The sequence below is a fragment of the Trematomus bernacchii genome, unplaced genomic scaffold (assembly GCF_902827165.1).
Source record: "Trematomus bernacchii unplaced genomic scaffold, fTreBer1.1, whole genome shotgun sequence".
In the NCBI taxonomy this organism is placed as follows: domain Eukaryota; kingdom Metazoa; phylum Chordata; class Actinopteri; order Perciformes; family Nototheniidae; genus Trematomus; species Trematomus bernacchii.
The window spans coordinates 312,694-333,817 of record NW_022987573.1 but is presented as its reverse complement, the minus strand read 5'-3'; the positions used below and the strand labels follow the sequence as shown (position 1 = coordinate 333,817).

General features: G+C 41.9%; 2 protein-coding genes across 2 annotated transcripts; one reads left to right on the top strand and one right to left on the bottom strand.

Moving 5' to 3' along the window:
* Window positions 1-542: 542 nt before the first annotated feature.
* rab5if (RAB5 interacting factor) lies at window positions 543-4,313 on the bottom strand. The gene is made up of 4 exons (XM_034126426.1): window positions 4,011-4,313; window positions 2,999-3,102; window positions 2,747-2,876; window positions 543-2,014 (listed from the first exon to the last, which is right to left on the bottom strand). Exons 1-4 carry the CDS (start codon window positions 4,116-4,118, stop codon window positions 1,973-1,975), a joined length of 384 nt encoding a protein of 127 aa, XP_033982317.1. The 5' UTR covers window positions 4,119-4,313; the 3' UTR covers window positions 543-1,972.
* Window positions 4,314-8,089: 3,776 nt separating this feature from the next.
* Window positions 8,090-20,718, top strand: zhx3 (zinc fingers and homeoboxes 3). The gene is made up of 7 exons (XM_034126675.1): window positions 8,090-8,369; window positions 14,301-15,183; window positions 15,281-15,385; window positions 15,470-16,939; window positions 17,258-17,986; window positions 18,549-18,825; window positions 19,557-20,718. The coding sequence occupies exons 2-7, from the start codon at window positions 14,452-14,454 to the stop codon at window positions 19,565-19,567; spliced, it is 3,324 nt and encodes a 1,107-aa protein (XP_033982566.1). The 5' UTR covers window positions 8,090-8,369; window positions 14,301-14,451; the 3' UTR covers window positions 19,568-20,718.
* The last annotated feature ends 406 nt before the right edge of the window (window positions 20,719-21,124 follow it).

Genomic DNA, 21,124 nt, shown 5'->3' with positions numbered 1-21,124 from the left:
AAAGTGTATCTTACCTTTTTTCACCTAGTTAACTTTTTTATTTTTTATTCATGCATATTTGACTAATCACTACCCCCTCAGATGGAAATATGTGTTTACATAAATGGTGACCAAACCGTTTGAGACCCACTGAGAACTTAGACTAAGTTAACTATCTAAACACTCAGAGTCCTTTACCTCACCTGAGCTGAGGTTATCCCGAGCTTGAATGATAGAGACCAATCAAGGGCTTTGATTTATGATCTGACAGTGGCCATGTCGGCAGCCCACATCATGTAGACAGCCAGTCACCCTGTGTGAGGCAGACCCACATTTGTGTCGCGTTGTGTTCACATTACATTAAAAAAAAAAAAAAAACTAAATGGGTCACGAAATATACTTGGGCCGCCGTTAATATACCTGGCCGGCCCGCCCAAGTAAAGTCTATGTGTGGGAAACCCTGAATTCTGCTGCCAGAAATGAATTTCCAAAATTGATAAAAACTGAAATAATCTTACACACTAAAATAGCTTCTGGATTAAAAATAAAACACAAAAACCATGTCTTTGAAAATGGAGGCCAAATAAAGCCCATGTTTAATGATTCCCAAAAGATTTGATCAGAAAATACAATCCTTTCAAACACCAGCTGAGTATCTAATATAACATTATAATTTTAATAACTTTGCAAGAACTGTTTTTAAAAGTTCTTCACTATAAAATACTGAGAAATATGTTACATTAAACAAGATATAACATGAGTACAAATAAATCTGTTTAATACAAGGTGGATTTGACAAAACGGACATTGTACAGAATTTACAAACAAATTTAAATTAATTTCAAAAAAAGGTAAGACTTTGATCTGGAAGCTACAAGTGAGAATAATCAAATTTAAATTAGGTCTACCCTCCTAACTAATGCCATTAATAAATGACATCTAGATATAAGAACAGTTAGTCATGGCAGTGCACAGACTCGTTTTTAAGCTTAAATCTGTGAACATTTGCATCTGAAAAGGGCATGCATGTTTCCTCTTTGCTTTGAGGAAATCATTTGTATGGACAGATTGCTTGGATAGTTTTTAGTTCCTGTCCTTAGCAACAGCATATTGATACTACTGGCAGATCCCGTCATCGGGATTGAATATCAGCCGATATGTGTATTTTACGAGCCGGCATTTGGTTTTGATGTTAAAATTAGCACGAGTGAGATATCAGCTGTGTGGTTGCCTAAGAACTTTCACATGTGTTGGACACCAGACCTTTAAGACGAAATGACTATTGACAGATTTTATTCAAAAATGCTACGTTTATATCGAGTGAGCAAAAAAAAAGAAAAGACAAAACATAAAGTTTGGAGTGAAATGTAAGAGATGGTATTTAACAGTAAAAACCACAAGAACAATTTATTACTGGTAGTTACATCCGGTATGATGTGTTTTGTCCCTAAATTTAAAAAAAAGGTAACAATTCACACTTATGGATTGACTGATCCTTAATAAATATGACAACAGTTTGTTGTCAGCAACTGGGATGAAACACATGCTGCTTATATAGTCTAAAATGTCCGTTCATGTCTTCTAAAGCAGACGAAAGGCCCTGTAGTAAACCAACAAAGGAATTTCTATTCTGATTCACATCAAGGCAATCTTCCATCGCACATTGAGTTTGCAACCGATCTCAGCTGACCTTTTCGGTAGTGTTTTGAAAGAGATGATGACATTAAAATTAAGAAGGAAATATAAACATGTGGGAAGTGTGATAAAGGCTGCCTTAAAAGGAACCCCTGAATTAGACAGATGTACATTTTTTTGTTCATCACGGTGTTCTTGCAGGATCCTGTTAATCAAACAAGGATTCCCATGATGCACTGCACACTGAAAAAGTCATATTGTATGGAGGAGCATTGAGACCCCTCAAGCTGTGGGGTTCCTCTTTCTTGGCAATTTACTTCAACAGAAATGTTCATATTTAGTGTCTTATGGATCCCTGTCATTCAAAATGTAGTGCTGTGTAAAAGATTATCCACACCACCTGGTAAAGGAAAAAGAAAAAGAAATTAAAGATACAAATGATCCAATTAAACTTAAAATTGATACAGGTCATAGTGGTTAGCAGCACAGTATACTCATTACAAGCGGACTAATAATAACTGGCTAAGGAAAAACACACCGACTGAGCACAACTCCTACAAAAACAAAAACAAGAATTTGGTGTTACAAATAATCGTTATTTTTTATCGATACAATTTGTTTTAAGCTTACTTTAAAATCGTATATCCCCTTTTCTAGCATTATCATACATTTTTATAATTATTATTATTGAAACTGTGAATACACACTGTTGATAAGGGGCCTATTGATCTTTGAGTTTTATTCTCACATATTTTCTTAGTGGTGTTCTATGCACAGATTAAGTAAACCACAGAGCGTTAAGCATCACTAAATTAAACTTTTTATTATTTCAAATCATACATTTGAGAACCTAAAAATATCCGGTCTTTGATTTGATGACAAATTTGAAACCAGAATAAGCAATTTTATTTAATTATAAAAGGAAAATAACCAAAAGCATAAGATGCCATGCACATGTTAGCCATCTCCACCCGATATAGCGGTGCTCAAATGCTATGCAGCTGAATATGACGTAAAACATGAGTTAACCGTAATTATATAGTATATTTGCCTTTAGCCCATATTTTGAACCTCTTATTCTAAAGAAAGCTGAAAAGCCAACAAGTCTTTCAATAAATATTAGCATACTCACCATAAAGAGAGCAAAAGATGTCATGAAGCCTTCTTTGGTGAGTTCCCATGTGCCCCCATACTCCTCCTCATCAACCTGCTGAAAGCTGCTGAAGTATACGTACAGGATGCCAGCGTTGATGATGCAGAATCTAACGAAACAAATACATAAACATGTTAACTTTTCTGTGTTTTCTTTGGTTCAATGAGATATGAATCAACTAGAATGCTCAGTTACATATATATTTTAAGACAGTCTGTCCAGCACACTTACATGGCTATTGCCAGGAATCCTTTCAACGGTGCGACTCCCCATATCACACCAAGGATTATAGCAATAATTTGCCGTAGCCAGTAAATCACATCTAAAAACTCATCCTGTAAAAGAAAAGAGAGAAACTTCATTTAGAGAACAAAATACTTGATTGAAAAGATGGTAATGCATTATTATCCCCTTCATTTCATTTGTTTATGTTTTCTATTTAGGGGATGTATTACAAGGTGTGTGTGTGTGTGTGTGTGTGTGTGTGTGTGTGGGTTCTTTACACAGAAAAAAAACGGAGAAACTGTTTATAACACATATAACATAATCTATTGTTTTGACAAAAATAGCCTGATGCATCACTAATCTTTTGTCAAAGCCTGTTTCTCTTATAATAAGTGTCGCCCATTGGCTTAGAGCTTCATTAAGGTTATCTGAGGTTATGGTTGGGTGACTATACGATAATTTGCTAGGGGTTGGGTTTAGGTAACATTTATGGAGACCAACACTGACACAAAAAACTTGTGATAGTGAATATTAATCATTTAATTGATGAGCCAATAAACCGAAATGTAACTTAAGGTAATTTAAGTTAGCAAGAGCTGCAGCTGCTTAAATTAAGTGTGTATAATTACATGTACTGTTAGATGCAACACTAGACTATTTTAAAGCAAATTACTCCGTGAGAGGACGTATTGAGAAATGTAAAAGGCATTTTAGCAATTTGATCCCTTCAAATCCAACGTATATAAAGTAATACATCTCAGCGTTTTATACATATATTCGACTTCAAGACCAGTAGTTTTGTTATGAACAAATCTCTTAAGAAAATTAACGTCAGGCCTTGCATTATTTTTTTTCCAATTGACAAGTAACCCAGGCAAACCACATAATCCTTAGCATGCTGGCTAGCTCCAGATAGCCGTCTTTATGAACACCTGACAACAAATCAGGTGAATTGATAACTTTATGGCAACTAATAGCGACAACATAATAACTGAGCTACATTTTAAAGCTGTCTGACCTTCTCCTCCCAGACAGCAGTACTGTTGAAGACTTTGCTCCATGTGGGCTGCTTTACACCCCCATTCTGCAGATGACTTTCTTCTTTCCGCTTTAAATTGGTCGTCATTCTTTTCTGTTTCCTTCAGCTGTAGACGTCAAAAGGTTAGAATCCAAATCCGAGGACCCTTCAGGCTAGATAAAAGTCTCTAGCGCAGACTAGGGGAAGAAAGTACTGAAATATTAGAAGGTATTAAGGCAACGTACGCTACGCTGATCTGACAGATTTCAGTCTGGAACCGAAAAAGGGCATCTGAGCATGCGCAAGGCAGTTTGACCCCGGCCTACAACAGCCAATGAGCGAGTGCGACGTTTCTGCAACGCTCGTGGCAGAAAGTGCTTAAAATCTGCAGCGACAGCTAGTGGTCAAGATGTGTAATGCAACTCAGAACTGTCAAAGCAGGTTGTGGTAGGTAATACTTTTGGGTTCCCCTCATGAGTGTTTTTGTCATTTATTTAACGTATGTACTCCTTCAAACAACTTCTGGACTTACATTGGCTATTGGACTTACTGCATATTCTTAGTTAGACCGTCTATTACTGGAACAAGAATCTGTTTATAACTCTTTGCAATATATAATTGTAATACTGTTATCTAACACTACATGTTACACTTATTTTGATTTTATAAATACTTCAGCTACTTACTTATCTACCTGAATGTGTACTTATGTAAACTTTAATAATGTTTATTTGAAATATTATGTGCATGCCTTTTATCTAATTGTGTTTTTTTCGTCTCTATTTATACTTTGCTGCAACAATGTAAATGTTCCCTCTGTGGGATGAATACAATGATTCTGATTCTGATTCTACATTATCTCATTAACCTGGGTGTCTTATACGGTTTGGGGTTATATCTCAGATGTGATTTTTCTTCAATGAAATGTCAGAAGTGTCATTAACAGTAAAGTTGATCACTTTTTTATCAGAAAACATGACATTCACAAAGGCCAAAGTTGTTTTCAGACATTCAAGTATTTAAAAATCAGTCTTTAATGTCATTTAATCCCTCCTTAAAAACATTGTGACACCATTGCCAAGTGATTTAAGTAGTTTACTATATTGCTTACTTTGTTGTTAATAAAGTAAGCAATAGTAAACTTATAGGTTAATTAATTAGCATACATTTATAAAATTAAAAGCATAGTGTTCTTTACATTACATCATCCGATATATGATTTCATTTAATTTAATCGTTTATTTGAACCGGGACAGTGCACATTAATGAACATTTTTAAACAAAATAATGCTTTGAAATGTAAATGAGCCGGATTTTAGCTTTGAGCTAATTTCCATCCGTAGTCCCGTCACATACAATATTTATGAACATAACATTTATATACATAGCAAACAGAAATACATGATATGCAGAAAGAGCATGAGCAGCATACAAGCATTTACCACAAGGTAGTATACAATGTAGCAGCTACGACATATAAAGTGCAGGAGGAGATAGGGAGGGGGCAGCAGTCCATGTAAACATTTATAAAAAAAAACACATACTTTTAAAAGACTTAAAATTGTCCAAACTCAAGAAATTGTGTTTTGATGAAAGAAACATAAACTGTGTACGGAGTATTTTGTATATATTATTGAAATCACATTTGAATAAATGAATAAAATAATATGTAAAGAACATATCATTCAAACTAATTGTGCTAAATCAAGATATGATGCACTGATAATCAAAGAGGCAAAGAAAACACAAAAAGTATATATACATTTCAGAAGCTGGGCGCAAAATCTTTTGAGCATTTATGTCTTTTTATTAAACAAATTAATTTTCTATTGAGAAATTGTTGAATTGGATAATGATAATCAATGCAGCTTATGTACATATCTCAAACTGATTATATAAGAAGGGGTTTAAAGTCAATTGGCTACAACTCAAACTATATATTCAGTTTTTTCAGAGAACATTGAAGTAAACATCAACCACAGGTGAACAACTACAACGTAAAGCAAAATGATTAACAAACCAAGAGTTACCTAAATATATATTTATAATAAATACACATTTTTAAAGGAAGACAAAATAAAGGTAATAAACACATTTTGATTGTAAGAAAATATAAGATAATGATTTCTGAAATCAAATTTCCCCTAAAAAGTAGCAGTTTTTGGTGCATGTTTTATTTAAACAAAGCAACATCTGAAATAATGAAAAAACAATTACCCTAAGTGACACTCGCTTGCTCTTCTTTCAGTCATTCTCTCTACTGTCCAGCAGAGGGCTTCCTTCATGAAGGTGAGCTTCACTGCAGTTGGTGAAAGCCTTATCTAGCCCCAGTACATCCTCTCCAGATCATCACTCTGATTTGAGATAACCATGATTGTTATACTACCTAATAAACTGGTGTGAATGGAGACATTTGGCTAATCCTTTCCAATAATGCTTGGTCCAACCATAGCCTCGTTCCTAAAACCAGTCGGACAAATACATCATGAAAATTGACAATTGAGTGATAAGATTTGATTGAAGAAGGAAATGCCCCTGGGAATAGTATTTACAACACAGATAATTAGAATAAATTATATTAGGATGGAAACAAATGTTCAGTTGCCTGTTATAAAGTATCAATGTTCTCTTACTCCCAAATGTATTCTGATGATATTTGAATATATTTCTCATGAATTTATCTGTATTGATGACAGATGTAATATGCTAAAATCAGTGTAGTTATGAATACATTTTGAATCATGCACATACGAGAACCATTTGAGGAATTGCAGTTTCTCTTTTGAGTCTTCAAATTGACCCACTATGCATCTTTACTAAATGAGTCATTCAGGAAGATGTGGGGGATGTGTGAACATCTTAATTTGTGTCTCATTGCATGGCTGCATAATAAACACAGCTTAATGGAAAATCAATAACACTTTTATATGATAAGTGAAAAGCTTTTTCTGTTGAATTGTAAAATTCCTTTGAGAAGCAGTGGAAAGAAACCATGTGCTCTTACTAACTGAATAGCTTTTTTTAAATCTACATATCCTACTTGTAGAAGAGCCACAGTTGATGGTCTCGTACAATCTCCAACTACCTTTTATGTCTATGCAGACAGTAAATATTTTTGAATGAGGTTCAAACTCCAGCAAACCTAGTAGCAGAAGACAAGTTTATTGTGAAAACTTGATTTGACTGTATACACCCAGTTGCTAGTTTGTTAGGTGTTTTTTCAAGATGTACTTCAACAGATTACTTGTAATCTTAATTTAAGTAATTGATCAATTTGTTCTACTCTGCTAGAATTCAGAGGTGAATTGTGTACTTTTACTCCACTATAGTTATTTAATCCCTTTAGTTACTTTACAGATTTGGATTAATGATGTGAAATATAATCAACACATACATAAGACTTTAGTTACACCTGGAGTAAATTCACAAGCTATACCCTGCATACAAAGTAATTAAAACTGCACCTTTACCAGCTTTGATAACATGCATCAATAATTATAATCAAAACCTATAATATATATTATTCTAAAATGGGCCAATCTGCATCATGAGTACTTTTACTTTTGGTATATACATAAGTATATTTTGATGCTTTTACTTGAATAACATTTTGAATGCAGGACTTTTACTTAACAGAGTATCCCTACATTCTGGTACTTATACTTTTACACAAGATCTAAGTACTTCTCCCACCTCTAGAAATGTATTGGAGACAAAACAACAAGGCTCATTGCCTTACATACTGAACATACGGATGAGCAGTCATTTATATGTTATTGTTTTGCAAACTTTCGATAGTAGTTCTTTAGTATAGTTGAGGTGTGATGAATGAACTTTTGACACACTGTAGCCTTCTATCTCTTTAAGAGGGGTCATCTGGAAGAGAGGGACAGGTGTGAGTTGCTGTAACACATGACGTCTCACCTGGACAGGAGAATCTTTTGTCGCTTACTAAAACTTGACCAGGACCCCCACGTCTTGTTGGGTCAAAGTCAGGACGGGATGTCTGACTCACTTCTGCTGCTCTGTGCACGGCGGAGCTCGAGCTCTCACGCCAACTCCACCGTCAGTGACGTCTGAGTCACGTGTGCGTCTCTTCCCTCGGTACGTCCGTCGTATTTTCCTCCCCTCCACTGCCTGCTTTAACACTGAGAGCCACTCGAAATAAACAAGCGTTGTAGGGACCGGCCTGGCTCCAGTGTCACGTTTATCACCAGCCTATGGACAGAGGGGGCTTACACCTAAGTTGCCATCAGTGAAGCCCAAACCTCCCGTCAGTTTCTGCCTCCACTGAGCCCATATCATTGTAAACTTTTTTTTAAATCCTGCGCTGCATACACTGAGCTCCGACAAAGCGAGGTGAGTGTGGTTTTATAATACACATTTACACAAGTGTTTCACCTTTCCCAAAACTTGTGCGGGCTATAATAGTGCAGCCTTACCTTTGCGGGCTGCGCTTTGGCTCATTGCTGGCCAGCTGCATGTCGCCTGCTTAAAATGGCGACAGCGGGGGGAGAGAGAGTAGTTTTTTGGGCTGGGGGCTTGCCTTTTCCTCCACTCTGAATTGGTTGCAATGTTTAAAACCTATAACGCAGACAAGCCTATTAAGTTGGGGCTCACTCCGCCTAACTTGAGCGGAAGATGAACACGCATCATTTTCGTAAATGTTTGACGCCGCTGCGCTCTGGGACTAGCGTTACAGTACAGACACTCTGTGCCATTTAACAAAATACCGCTATTTCCTCATCTTTTTAAAACATGTATTGTTTATATAAGGAGCTATTAGATGTTGTCGCTTTACATTAAATTCATACATTTAATATATTCAGCTTAAACTCCCTATTTTCAGTCTGTGCCATAAATGAAGTTAGAAATCATTTAGACAATCAGTTATTACTTTGTTTAGAGTTTATTTTGGACAATTGTGCAACTGATTAACTATGATTTACCCACGACCTTATTATAAAACCTATATTTTTGTTGTTTTTGTCATATAAAAGTGTAATGTTCACAGATTGGTTTAATCAAGGATACACACTTTTCATAAAGCTTCATAACTTAATGCTTTTATGTTGCCTACTAGTCTGAAGTTGTTGTCTTGGATTTCTATCATGTCAGTGTTGTCATGAGTGTGTGACTCCAGGGATTAGAGCAAAGCTTTCCCAGACAGCTCGTTTGTGTCTGATGTCCACGTGAGTCCCCAGCATAGACAGGCAGCTTAATCCACCTACAGTATATATGTATCACTCACAGTGGTACATCTCTCAGTATACAAGAGGTCAGCTCCTATACTATTGCTGATTAAATAATCAATTTGGCTTTGTAGGTGTTTTGTTGTTGTTGTCAATAGGTACAAAAGTCAGCTATTTTTGTTGTTAATATTATTGTTATTATGCCCCTTCTTGCTGTGGTGATGCTTGAGCTCAATGGCTGTACATTTCAATCTGAAAAGTCTCACCCCCCCCCTCTCTCTTTCTCCCATTCTATCCCTCAGTTTAGGAAAGGTTGAGCTGCTTTCTATGAAAGGATGAATCATAACATTTACGTAAACTGTATTTTGGCCTTGCACTTCTGTTCATCGTGAGAATGTTTTTCTGTGTTTTCAAGTTTCCTTTTTACACATCTAACAACATCTTAAAAGGAAATTGAGTTATTCGGTGTGTGTGTGTGTGTGTGTGATAGTCATTCAGTAATCACTTTTAATCAGTGAGTTTATTCCTCTCTCTGTGTTGACCCACAATTTACTTCCAGATCTCTACCAAGTTTGACAACAACAAATATTATCAGATGCGACTCTAGAGCCTTTTCTCAATCTTTGTGGGGTAGCAGTGTGATCCACTCACACGTCCGGACACAGCGAGCAGGTTTGGGTCAGCAGCAGTAGCAGCAGCAGCAGCAGCCTCTTGCTCTGCTTGGCTGGTTAACAGCTTGGGATGTCAGCCATTTTAGGTTGGACAGCACAGAGCATGGTGCTCCGCCATTTTTCTCTCCCTCCCCTCTCAGCAACCCAGTTTAAAGCCTGCACTGGCAGTGGCCACAGTATTGCAGCCGTTTGCAACCCACACAGCCATCCGCTCCCTGACCTGAGAGCAGCCCAAGTGGGACTCAGGAGCAGATGGAATGACACCGTAGGACACAGTCATTGAGGTTTCCTTACCGTTGCCACTATTGTATTGGCGATGAACTGGTAGTGGTAATAAGTTCAAACCCACAAAGGGTGAGGGTTGTGAGCGTGTATCAGCGTCAGCAGGTTCACAAGTGTGCGAAAACCCTAGAGTTTATTGACAAGAGGAGTCATATTGGAGCCATGTCTGTTTAAGGTGGGATAATCAGTAGCTGTCAAGATATTTCTGTTTTGGGAGAGAAGAAAACATGGCGAAGGATTTCTCTTTTGGTACATGGTAGAAAAAGCAAAGGTTTAGGAACATAGACTAGTATATGGCATAGGGGTTTGGTGAAGACTTTATAATTAGCCTGGGGGCTCACCCTTGGGGATAGAGGTGGTCCCTCAGTCGTCTCTGAAAGAGATTCCAGCCCTGTTTATGTATCCATGCCTCTGTTGCCTCCAGTGAATACAGAAGCCCTGCATGCCTCAGGCCGCTGAGGCCAAACACGGGAGCCACAGAGAGCGAGGGCAGTATGTCTGGAGAGGGACTTAGAGTTAAACAGGAAGAGACGCCATCAGCTCTGGCCAATAGCATGCCCAGGCGACGGCGACCACACCTAGCTGGGAGACATCAACACCGCCTGAGGTAGGCACTGAAATAGGAGCAGGGCAGGGACTCGCCAAATACCACTCACAGGGGTGTGTGGAACAAACAAGTTGGGGACTGGATGCATAAGAGATGTGTGTGTGCGCCAAGGTTTGAGTAACCATGTCTGTGTGTGTTTACTCACACGCATGTGCTTTACAGAAAGGAGCTGGTGGGAGAGAGAGAGGGGGTAGGAGGTGGTTGCCATGGGGACAGTAACACACCAGTGGCGCTGCCGACCTGTCTCCCTGGGCCAAACTTGCTAAGAGAGGGAGGAGAAGAAGAAACCGAGGGAGGGAGGGAGTTAAGGGGTGCAGAGACTGTTTGAGAGGAAGGGGGGAGTGAGGGTGAAGAGACAGGGGAAGAGGGAGAAAAAAAAGACAAGTGTGGAAGCAAGAGCAAACAAGGAAAAGACTGCCTGTGTTGTACACCATAGAGCATGTGTTACACGTGTAAACATATCAACATTACACCTGTATTCTCAGCTAGGTGAGGAGTTAGCTTACTGCTACGCCAAGCAGCCGAGCTGTTGGATTTCTAGAGCGTATTATCATTGGCCTGTACTCGAAGGACACAGCCCGGGCCTAGACGAGAGTCAGTAAGTCAAGAACATCGCCTTTGTGTGTCACCGGGAGATCTCTGACTCTCACATGCAGTAAATGGCAGCCTCACTACCTCGGTAAACAAGCCTCACACACAGGCATGCAGGCAGCCACCCCCGCACGCCACATACACACAGACGCGAGCACACTTGCTCAACTCGCCCACCCCCACCTCCCCTTCTCTCCACTCTCAATCTCACAGGAAACCCACACATGCAAATGCTGACACGCATAACAGACACAAACCCACCATCACCACATGGTCAGTCAATGTATGTGTAGCTTTCAAATTAAAGTTTCTGGCCGATGTGCTCATACCCGTGAGTCAACAGTGCTCTGTCTGAGCCCGGCATGAGCTGGCCATGTCGACTCGCCGATAATAGCTTGGCCTGCATTGTGCATTGTTTCTGTCCTCACCTGTGTGAGGCCTCTGGGTCTGCGCTGGTAACTCGCCTTGCAGAGACTCAAGCTTTATCTGCAAATGTGGTCACAGTGTTTTCATTTGTCTCACATGCCATCAGTGTGAGATGCAAGATCTGTTGCGATCATAGCGCTGTCTTTCGGTGTAACCGCCTGTTGGTTTTTACATGATTAATTTTGATAATTTGTGATACCTTATGTGTTTGTCTTTAGTTTGAGTAATTGGTGAGCATGATACACTGAGACGCATGAGTGTGCACATACAGACACTCAAGCTGAACTTCAGGTTGTGTCCACTGGCTGAAGAGCTCGGGTTGGAACATTCCAGTCTTTGCAGTGCAGCGAGGAGGGAGGGAGGGAGGAGGGAGGAGGGAAGGACTGTGATTGTAGTTTGGAGCAAGAAGGGGGCGTTGAAGATCGGGGGTTAGCAGGGCGGGGTGGTGTTGGCTGGTTGGAGGGGGGTATCAGGGAGGAGAAATTCCACACTGAAACACCTCAGTGCTTCCTCCACGACAGTTAACACCCCTCCTTCCCTTGCCTCCTCACCCCCAAACCGGCTGCCCATCCCCCACCGTCCTCTCCTCTCGCTTGCCCCCCCCCCACACCCAACCGAACCACGTGATGGATGGCTGAGACTGCCCCCCCATAAGCCTTTGTGTTGGTCATGTGACCAGCCTGCCTTGGCAGAGCGGTGCCCCCTGATGCAGAACTGAATGGCAGGGCAGTAGGAGGGGTGCACAACAACCCGAGCTGAGGGCAGTTGCTCTCTCTGAGGCATGCTCGGGGGAACAAGGGGGCATCACGTTCCCCCCACAGTAGCAAACTTATTTTGCCTCTTTACCCCTCACTCTCAGATGCATAACGTCAAACTAAGATAAAGATAACAAATCGCATGTTCAATTAAGATGCTTGATACAGTGTCTCGGTATTGATTAATTATTTGTGGTATTGAGTTCAAAACATTTTGAAAAGTAGACACACAGGAAGTTAGAAAAAGTCATCGACTTTAACTGAGGTTGTTGGCTTCAGACTGCAGGAAAGTATACCTTCGCTCGGTAAGTGTGTGAAAGGGCATCCGTCACACCCCAGGCCTGTGACGGTTAACTGGGCTCTGAGCTAATGTACCATGACCTTTATGTAAAGTAAAGAGTGTGTGTGTTTGTTGGTAAAAAAGAAAGAGTGCCTTTGCCACTGAATTAGTTACATTTGATTGGTGGTTTGGTTAATTGTATGATGACAACTTGTAGTGTGCTGCTCACCTGAAGGGGACATAGTGGTGCTGCAGCATTATTGTGCATCAAGAGGTTATGCTAAGTCTGAAACAAGTCCCTATCAAGTTTAACTTTTTTTTTTTATAGGACTGCTCTATTTTGAAAGAGCATGATTATTTTAGATTTGGGCGGCCTACCAGAAAAGCTGCATTTGGTTTGGATTTGTTGGTGAAGGGAGGGGCTGGACTTTGAAAGGTTTTAGGGTTTTCCTGTTCAACGTCTTTTAGCTGCTGAACTTTTGTGAGCTTTTGCTGCTCTTTGCGCGAGGTGTCATGTCAGTGCAGAGTGATTGGGAGAGTAATTGCCCTAGAGCTGTCCTCCAATTCTGCATCACTACCTCTCTGTCAGAGGGAGGGGAACACTCCTCCACAGGAAGCTTCGCCATTTTGTAAGGGGGACAAAGGATCTAGGGGTGATGTGAACATTTTGAAGATTCACATCAGACTTACGCAGGTCTACGGTTTCAATCTGCACTGTCTGTGCTAGTGTTGGACGAGAACGCCATTTTCCTGAGGAACATCTGTTGATCCACCCACTAACACAATTATCAAGTAGACTCTATCTTAAGCAACTCATTCACAAGTGAGAATGTCTGTGGAAATCTTTATAAAAAGTATTCACTGAAGCTACAGAGGCTTTGGATACAAAAAAAATACAGAATGTGCTCTCTCTGTGGGGGTGTGTCTGAACGAGGGGAAGTGAGGCAGAGTTGTGTGGGGGAGGGGAAAGGAGGGTAGGACAGGAGCTCTCCTAAAAAGCCTTTAGTGAAGGAGCAGACTGAGGTGGGTTGAATGCCCTCATAAAAGAGATAGCCTTGAGTTTCATGGGAGTTGAGGACAAGACTTTTTTATTTTTATTTAAAGATCTTCAAGCAACACTCTAGTTTTTAAAAGGCTTCGGGCTGAATCTTAACACCAACGCTTATTATTACCTGTTTTGTTGATATTTTACCTGGAAAAATCCAGCCATGGATGATTTTCTTCCAGCTGAGAAATCTGGGTTGTACTGAGTGGCGTAAGATATCCCATCTAATTTCTTCTCTTTGCAATCTGTTCTCCCTCTCACGACTCTTCCGTCATTTGTACTTGAAACATTTTATGCCACAATCCAAAACTTCGAGGTACTTTATTGATCCCAAATTTGGACATTTCTAAAATGTCCCAATTTGGGATCAATAAATTACCTCTTACCTCTTATCTTAAAACATGACTTGTTCTAAAACGTGTTACTCTCTTTCATTTCCAGGTTCCCTCTTTGAAGTTGCAGTGAGAACTACAAGTGGACCTATGGACATGTCCCGCTGTCCTCCTTCCCCCATGCCTGGTCTATAGTCAGCCCATAATCTCACTCACACCCTGTTCCCAGCCATTTGAAGAACCCACCCTGTGGTCGCACCATGGCCAGCAAGAGGAAGTCCACTATCCCCTGTATGATCCCCAGCAAGATCATACGCCCAACAGATGAGGTTGACCGGGACTCTCCGGATTTTTACTGTCAATCCAGGTTTTCTGGAGGTGGCAGACGTAGCTCTCCCGACCCAGGAGAGTCTTTCAGACCAGAGGCGGGGGACGCCATCAAAGACAGTGCTGGCACTTACACCTGTAAGCCTTGTAACTTTGAAACCCATGACCTTAACTTGTTCTTGGATCATGTGTACTCTGGGCACCCAGACTTTCGTGCGGACCCCAGCTTTTTTTGTGTAAGCTGCAGGGTCTCAGCGCCCAAGTTTGAGGGGCTGGCCCTGCATAATGCCAGGATTCACCCTAGCACATTGACCACGACTCTGCAGCTGAGGAAGAAGGACAGGAGGGTTGTGGTGGAGCAGAATCTGCTAACTGGGGCAGAAACAGGGAAAGAAAGCGAGATCTCCATCACCAAAACCCCGATGATTAGGATGCTGAAGGGCAAATCAGAGTCTAAACGGATAGTGGTGTCTCACCCTATCTCTGATGATCCTTCCTCAGACTCCTCTTCTAGAGAGACTGAGAGAAAAGATCCTCCCGCAGTCACAGTCACCCATGTTCCTACCATCGTCCACAATGGGACCACAAAAGTCACTCTGCCTTCAGCAATCCAGATAGTCAACGGCTCTGGAGCTTTACCAATGCTCAAGACTCCCATCACACAGGTAGGTGGTCATTTGGCTGTTTTGGAAAAGTTGGTTTATAATTGACTTATATTAGATATTAAAAACATTTAATACATTTTAAATATTTTCCCTACAGGTGGTCTCAATGGTTCAAAACAGAAACTTTCATCAATCTGCACCAATCACAGTCTCCTCAAATATTTCCTCGGCTTCGTATTCAACCTCCAAAAATCTCCCCAAGGTAACTTTTTTAATGAATTTTTTGTGTCCCAGTGTAATGACATTAATAAGAGATTGAATAATGCGATAATCTTTCTCCTCCCAGGTGATGATTCCTTTGAGCAGCATCCCTACCTACAATGCCTCCATGGACTCCTCTCCCTTCTTGAAGACCTCCTTCAGTAAGTTTCCTTACCCCACAAAGGCGGAGCTCTGCTTCCTGACTGTGGTCACAAAGTTCCCAGAAGAGCAGATCAAGATCTGGTTCACGGCCCAGAGACTCAAACAAGGCATCAGCTGGTCTCCTGAGGAGATAGAGGAGGCCAGGAGGAAGATGTTCAACACCATCATACAGACTGCACCTGCCAGCTCGCAGAACCACATCCATAGTCACCAAACCTCGACCCATCACACATTCACAGTCCTGCCTGCCTCGCTGGGGGCGACAGGGATCCCTCACTTCCTGCAGGGCTCTCTTCTCAGCCAAGGAGGGGTTATCATGGCAAATGGTATCCAGGTTAGCAGCACTCCGTTGGCCCTGGCTGTCACACCGAAGCCCCAGGCAGCAGCCCGCCCCATGCAGGCCCGTCCCGCTGCCGCCCTGGTGGCAGACAAAGGCGTCAGCATGGTGGTGGGGACGGTGGGCAGCAGTAGCACTGGGAGCAACATAATTAGCAGCAGTAATAGTAGTAGGAGTGGTAGAGGGGGCACAAGCAGTATTATTACTAGCAGTCCGGCTAGTGTCATCAACCTTAGTTTAGGGGGCAGTAATGCTAGGGTTAGCAGTGTCAATGGTAAACAAAGCAGTGCAAACTACAATAACAAAAGCAATAGTAATGTCACCAGCTATGTAAATGCTAAGAACACTGATTTCAGTAAAGCAAACAAGACCAACGTTGTGAAGAGTGACAACAAAGGGTCCACAGAAAGCAGCAGAACAGGCAGAGAGGGACAGAAGAGCAAAGATGCCAAAGATAGCCGCATCAAAAATGACACGCATGATGTCGAAACCACCACCAGCAACTCTCCAGCCATCAAAATGGAGGAGGCGTCTTCCCCCATCTCAAAGTCTCCCTCCCCCTCACCTGCATCTCGGATGTCTGTGAACGCGTTCCTGGACCCCAGCTTCTATAAGGGCAAAAAGTCTCAGGAGCAGCTCAACCACCTGAAGGACAGTTTTCTGGTCTGCCAGTTTCCCGACCAGGAGGAGGTTGACCGGCTCATCGCTCTGACCGGGCTCACAGTACGAGAAGTCCGCAAGTGGTTCAGTGACCGGCGCTACCACTTCCGCAACCTCAAAGGGTCCCGCTCCAGCACAGGGGCGCAGAGTAAGGCGGGGGCAGCAGGGAGCGCTTCAGGTACGGCAGGGGGCGGAGCTGCTGGCGGCGCCCAACCTGTGGATCTGTCTGAGAGCAGCAGCAACTCAAGCTCAAAAACTCCCCAGCACAGCTTGGCCCCCCTGAGCCCGACTGCATCACAGACTCCAACCTCTCCCACCACACCTTCCCGTCGACTCCCCAGAGCTCCTTCTCCAGATTTCACAGCTATCCGCTACAAGGAGAGAGAACCTCATCAGGTGAGGCTATTGGTTCGTAAGAAACTATAGGGATTCAATGCTTGGAGGCTGACAATGTTTTTACTGTGATCAATCAGTACTAATGCTGAAACTGACTTTTTATTATTAAGTTAAAACATTTTTGAAATAATTCAACTTATTTCAAAATGTTTGTCTGTTTACGGGTATTTTTTCAGGAGTGTTATTGCATACAGTTTTAAAACGTTGAAATGCCTTTAGATAAGTGCCTAAAGAAAAATCTTAAATTGTGCCGATTATCCTTCTTGCTAAATCTACTCAGTCCTTTTTTGACCTTTTCCATTCCTGTCTTATGTTTAGTTGAAAGCTCTAGAGGCCAGTTTTTGCCAGGAGTCAGACCCGACAGGAGAGGAAGTGGACAGATTGCGATCTGAGACAAAAATGACCAGGAGGGAGATCCATGGCTGGTTCGCTGACAGGAGGAAGAGGCTGGCAGCCGAGAAAAAGAAAGAGGAGGCTGAGCGGGTGCTGAGAGAGGAGGAGGGGGAGATGGAAGTCTATGGGGAGGAGAGACAGAAAGAGGACAGCTCAGGAGAACTGAAAGTGAACCCTATTAAAATCAACCTGAAGATGCTAAAGGTGACGGAGGCCAACAGCAAAGAAGACGGTGAAGGCTTGGATAGCCCGCTGCACTCCAGTAACACACCTGCATCCTCCCCAGGCCTCACTCCAGCCACCACCCCCAAACCATCCCAACCCTCCACCCCAACACACAAACCATCCAACTCCCCCAAACCCACAGCCCTACGAGGTAAGAAGAACGCGGAGCAGCTGCAACAGCTCAAACAAGTGTACGCTCGTACCCAGTGGCCCAGCGCCGCGCAGTACGATGACCTGATCTGCTGCTCCGGACTGCCCCGACCAGAGGTGGTGCGCTGGTTTGGGGACTGCCGTTATGTGCAGAAGAACGGCCAGCTGAAGTGGCTGGAGGCTTACCAGACCATGGCTCTGGAAGAGGACCTCCAGAAGGAGAACATAGAGATCCTGCAGGCCCACCGCGACACCTACAGCAGCCTGGAGGAGTCACAGGTAAGGAGACGACAAATAGTGTTAACACATTTAGAACGGAAGAGCAATTCAATTGGTTTAAACAACAGACATCTGAGAGGCAGATGATGCATCTTTACTGCTATGATACAAGATACAACGGGACATTTTACAGTCTTCACACATCTTACCTTTACCACGGCTCTGTGGGAGAAAATGTTCTTCACTGCTTCAAAATCAGTTCACGTATCGGCATCATCTTTCTTTAATTGAGCTCAGTCAGTCATTTTCTTCCCATCTTTTTTTTTTTAATGGGATTTGATTTTCACAATTATTTGTTTTCTGAAATAAAGCAAATCATTTCGACTATTAATGTGAGTTATAAACAAAACAAATAAGAGAACTTTTGATTATAAGCAACATTTTTTATGAATGCCTCATTATGCTTTTGGACACAGGTTTTTAGCATTTACTGTCAACCTGTAATTGTCACTTGTGATAACGGTGGCTGCTCTTAAGCTACGTGAAGTATGACAAGCTTTAATTAGGTTTTTAAAAAATGTATCCTCCCTGTCCTTTAAAACAGATTATTCTTTGTGCACAGTTGCAGGAACTAGCTCAGGCTAGTGGTTTAACAGCAGACTTGGTACGACACTGGTTCTCTACCACAGCGTCTTTGCCTCTGTTGGAACAGACGGCTGCTGCTCAGGAGACAGAACCCAAAGCAGTCGCAGCAGACGCTGAGCCACGAATTACAGGATCCTCCCCCCCGGAGCCGCAGCCAGGAGGAGGGACGGAGGAGAAAATGGAGCAGTCGGTGTGTGGTGTCGCAACAGAAGCAGAGGAGGCCAACACTGACGAGACTGTGAATCCCACTAAAGGTAGTCTTCGTTTCACCAGCAATCTTTAGTGTGATACATACAGTCATCACATCCTTGCAAGTCAACAAGCAGAGTATAACACTTTTTTTTTTCTAGATGAATCTATTAAATGTAAAAAGTTGTTTTTTTTACAAATGGCATTCACAAGCGCAAGCCAACCTTTCAAAAATCTTAACATATTTAATTTGCTATCAAATGTGACAAAGGAAGCAACAAACCGAACTGCAGTATTTAACACATTTGCTTAACTGAAACGATTATTGGAAAAGCTGCAGATTATTTATTTTTCGATGGACCATCTGTGATTAATCGACTGATTACTGACACCACGGAGACTTGATATCCACTCGACATGCGTTCTCTATTCATTACCGCACTGACTATCTTTTCTACATTTCCAACCTTTTCTCCCAAAAACATACTATGGGTTACTATTCAGGCTTTGTTACGAGTTAATACAAAATTAGGTTGTCCAATTGTGATGGGAGAAAGTGATAGAGCTAGGGTGACACTGGTTATATGATATATGAATTACAACATGGATAATTGTCTAAGGTGAAACAGGAAAACACACAATGTTCATAATGATGTGTACCGAGGCGTGCTGTGGCAGGCATGTGGTGCCTGCCACCAGTACACTGTGTATAAATAAAGAACATTTATTCTTGTCCTCTGGAGCATGTTGTCAGGGCGATGGATTTCTAATTTCTTTTTGTTTTTTGTTACTACAGGAACAGATTGAAGAGGCTCTTTTTTTCTGAGGATGGAGTTCACAACGCAGGTGGTCTTTGTGTCGGTAGTCTGAGGAAAAGACGGCAGATGTGCTTGTAACGGGATCACTGGAGGGAAATGGACCCTGAAGCCATCCCCACCCATCCCTCTCTCACACCCCTAGAGGTAGGCATGACATCCCCCACCACATGAGATGGACACTAAAGCCACTAACCCCCCCCCCCCGCCTCTTATCCACCCACTCCCTGCCCTCCTCCTGCTGAATCCACCCCTCCGCTACACAGACCTTCTCCAGAACTCTCCCGTCCGCCATTTTCCCCTCAGAAGGAAGTCCCAGTAGAGGCTGAAGTGCAGGAGAGGAAGGAGGGGCCCGAATATTTTCTACCGTTTTTGTTCCGCCTGCCTGCTGTGACGGGAGAAAGGAAGGGGGGGGGGAAAGGGGTGGTTTTGGAGGGAGCAAAGGGAGAAAGTGGCGGGACCTCAGCAGATGTTGATAAGGAGCATTGGGTGGGTTAGGTTTTTGGACAGTCATCGACCAAATCAACACTCGGACAAGGATCGAAAGAGTGTTAACAGCCTGTTCATAGTTTGTTTTGGGGTACGAAATACTGCACAGCTCTTAGCCACAGGGTGCTTGCCTTTTAAAGGCCTTAAAGTAGATCAAATGACCTTTTCCATTGTGCCATCTTCATACTCCCCTTTTCCAACAACCTGCACTCATACACTTTGTCTTCATGCTTGCAGCTTACTTTAAATGTGCTAGCAAGGCTGTTCATAGTGTAAATGTGGAACTCAGCATTGATTTTCATTTAAACTTTGTCTTTTTTAGAGATCTTTTTTGTTTTCATATCTAGGACATTTAAATTGTCCAGTTTGGTGAAAATACATTTTTTTGAATTCCGTTATCCTAAGAAGGCAAGCACCCTGTTTAAACAAAATGCGACACGTAGACTATATGGAATCTGGTTTGTGCTGTAGCATCGAGTGCATCTTTACGTCACTCACATGTACGTACATTTGTTTTTATGGGGCTCTCCTATGAAATAAAATGTACTGTAAAATAACTGAACTTTCACCAGTGTTCCACACTTAGGCTTGATGTATACTTTTTACAGATGTCATTTGCAGAATAAACGGAATGTAATAAATATGTGGCTTCAAGACTCTTCCTAATGGTGTACAATAATGGGAGGGGGGGGGGTAGTTATGCCTGATCTTGACTATAAACAATAACGCTTTAGTTATGAGGGAGCCTCTTGTTTATGTTTGCTACTAACAATAATTTACATTTGATATACAGATCTGTCTTGATAACTTCGTATATGAAACATCAGAAACATGGCCTGAGGGTTTAATACATTGAGGATGAATTGTAACAAGTCTGGCTCCTTGACCTCCCCATCTCCTTCACCCATCATTGGCTGTCCTCGTTAATTATAGCACAAAACGCCCGACTAGAACAAATAGTGACACCTTCCAAAATCTCAAGGTGACAACTTTAAAACGACATGATTTGTCCAAACAGCAGTGTAAACCCACAAGAAAATAACAAGTCCTTACAATCAAG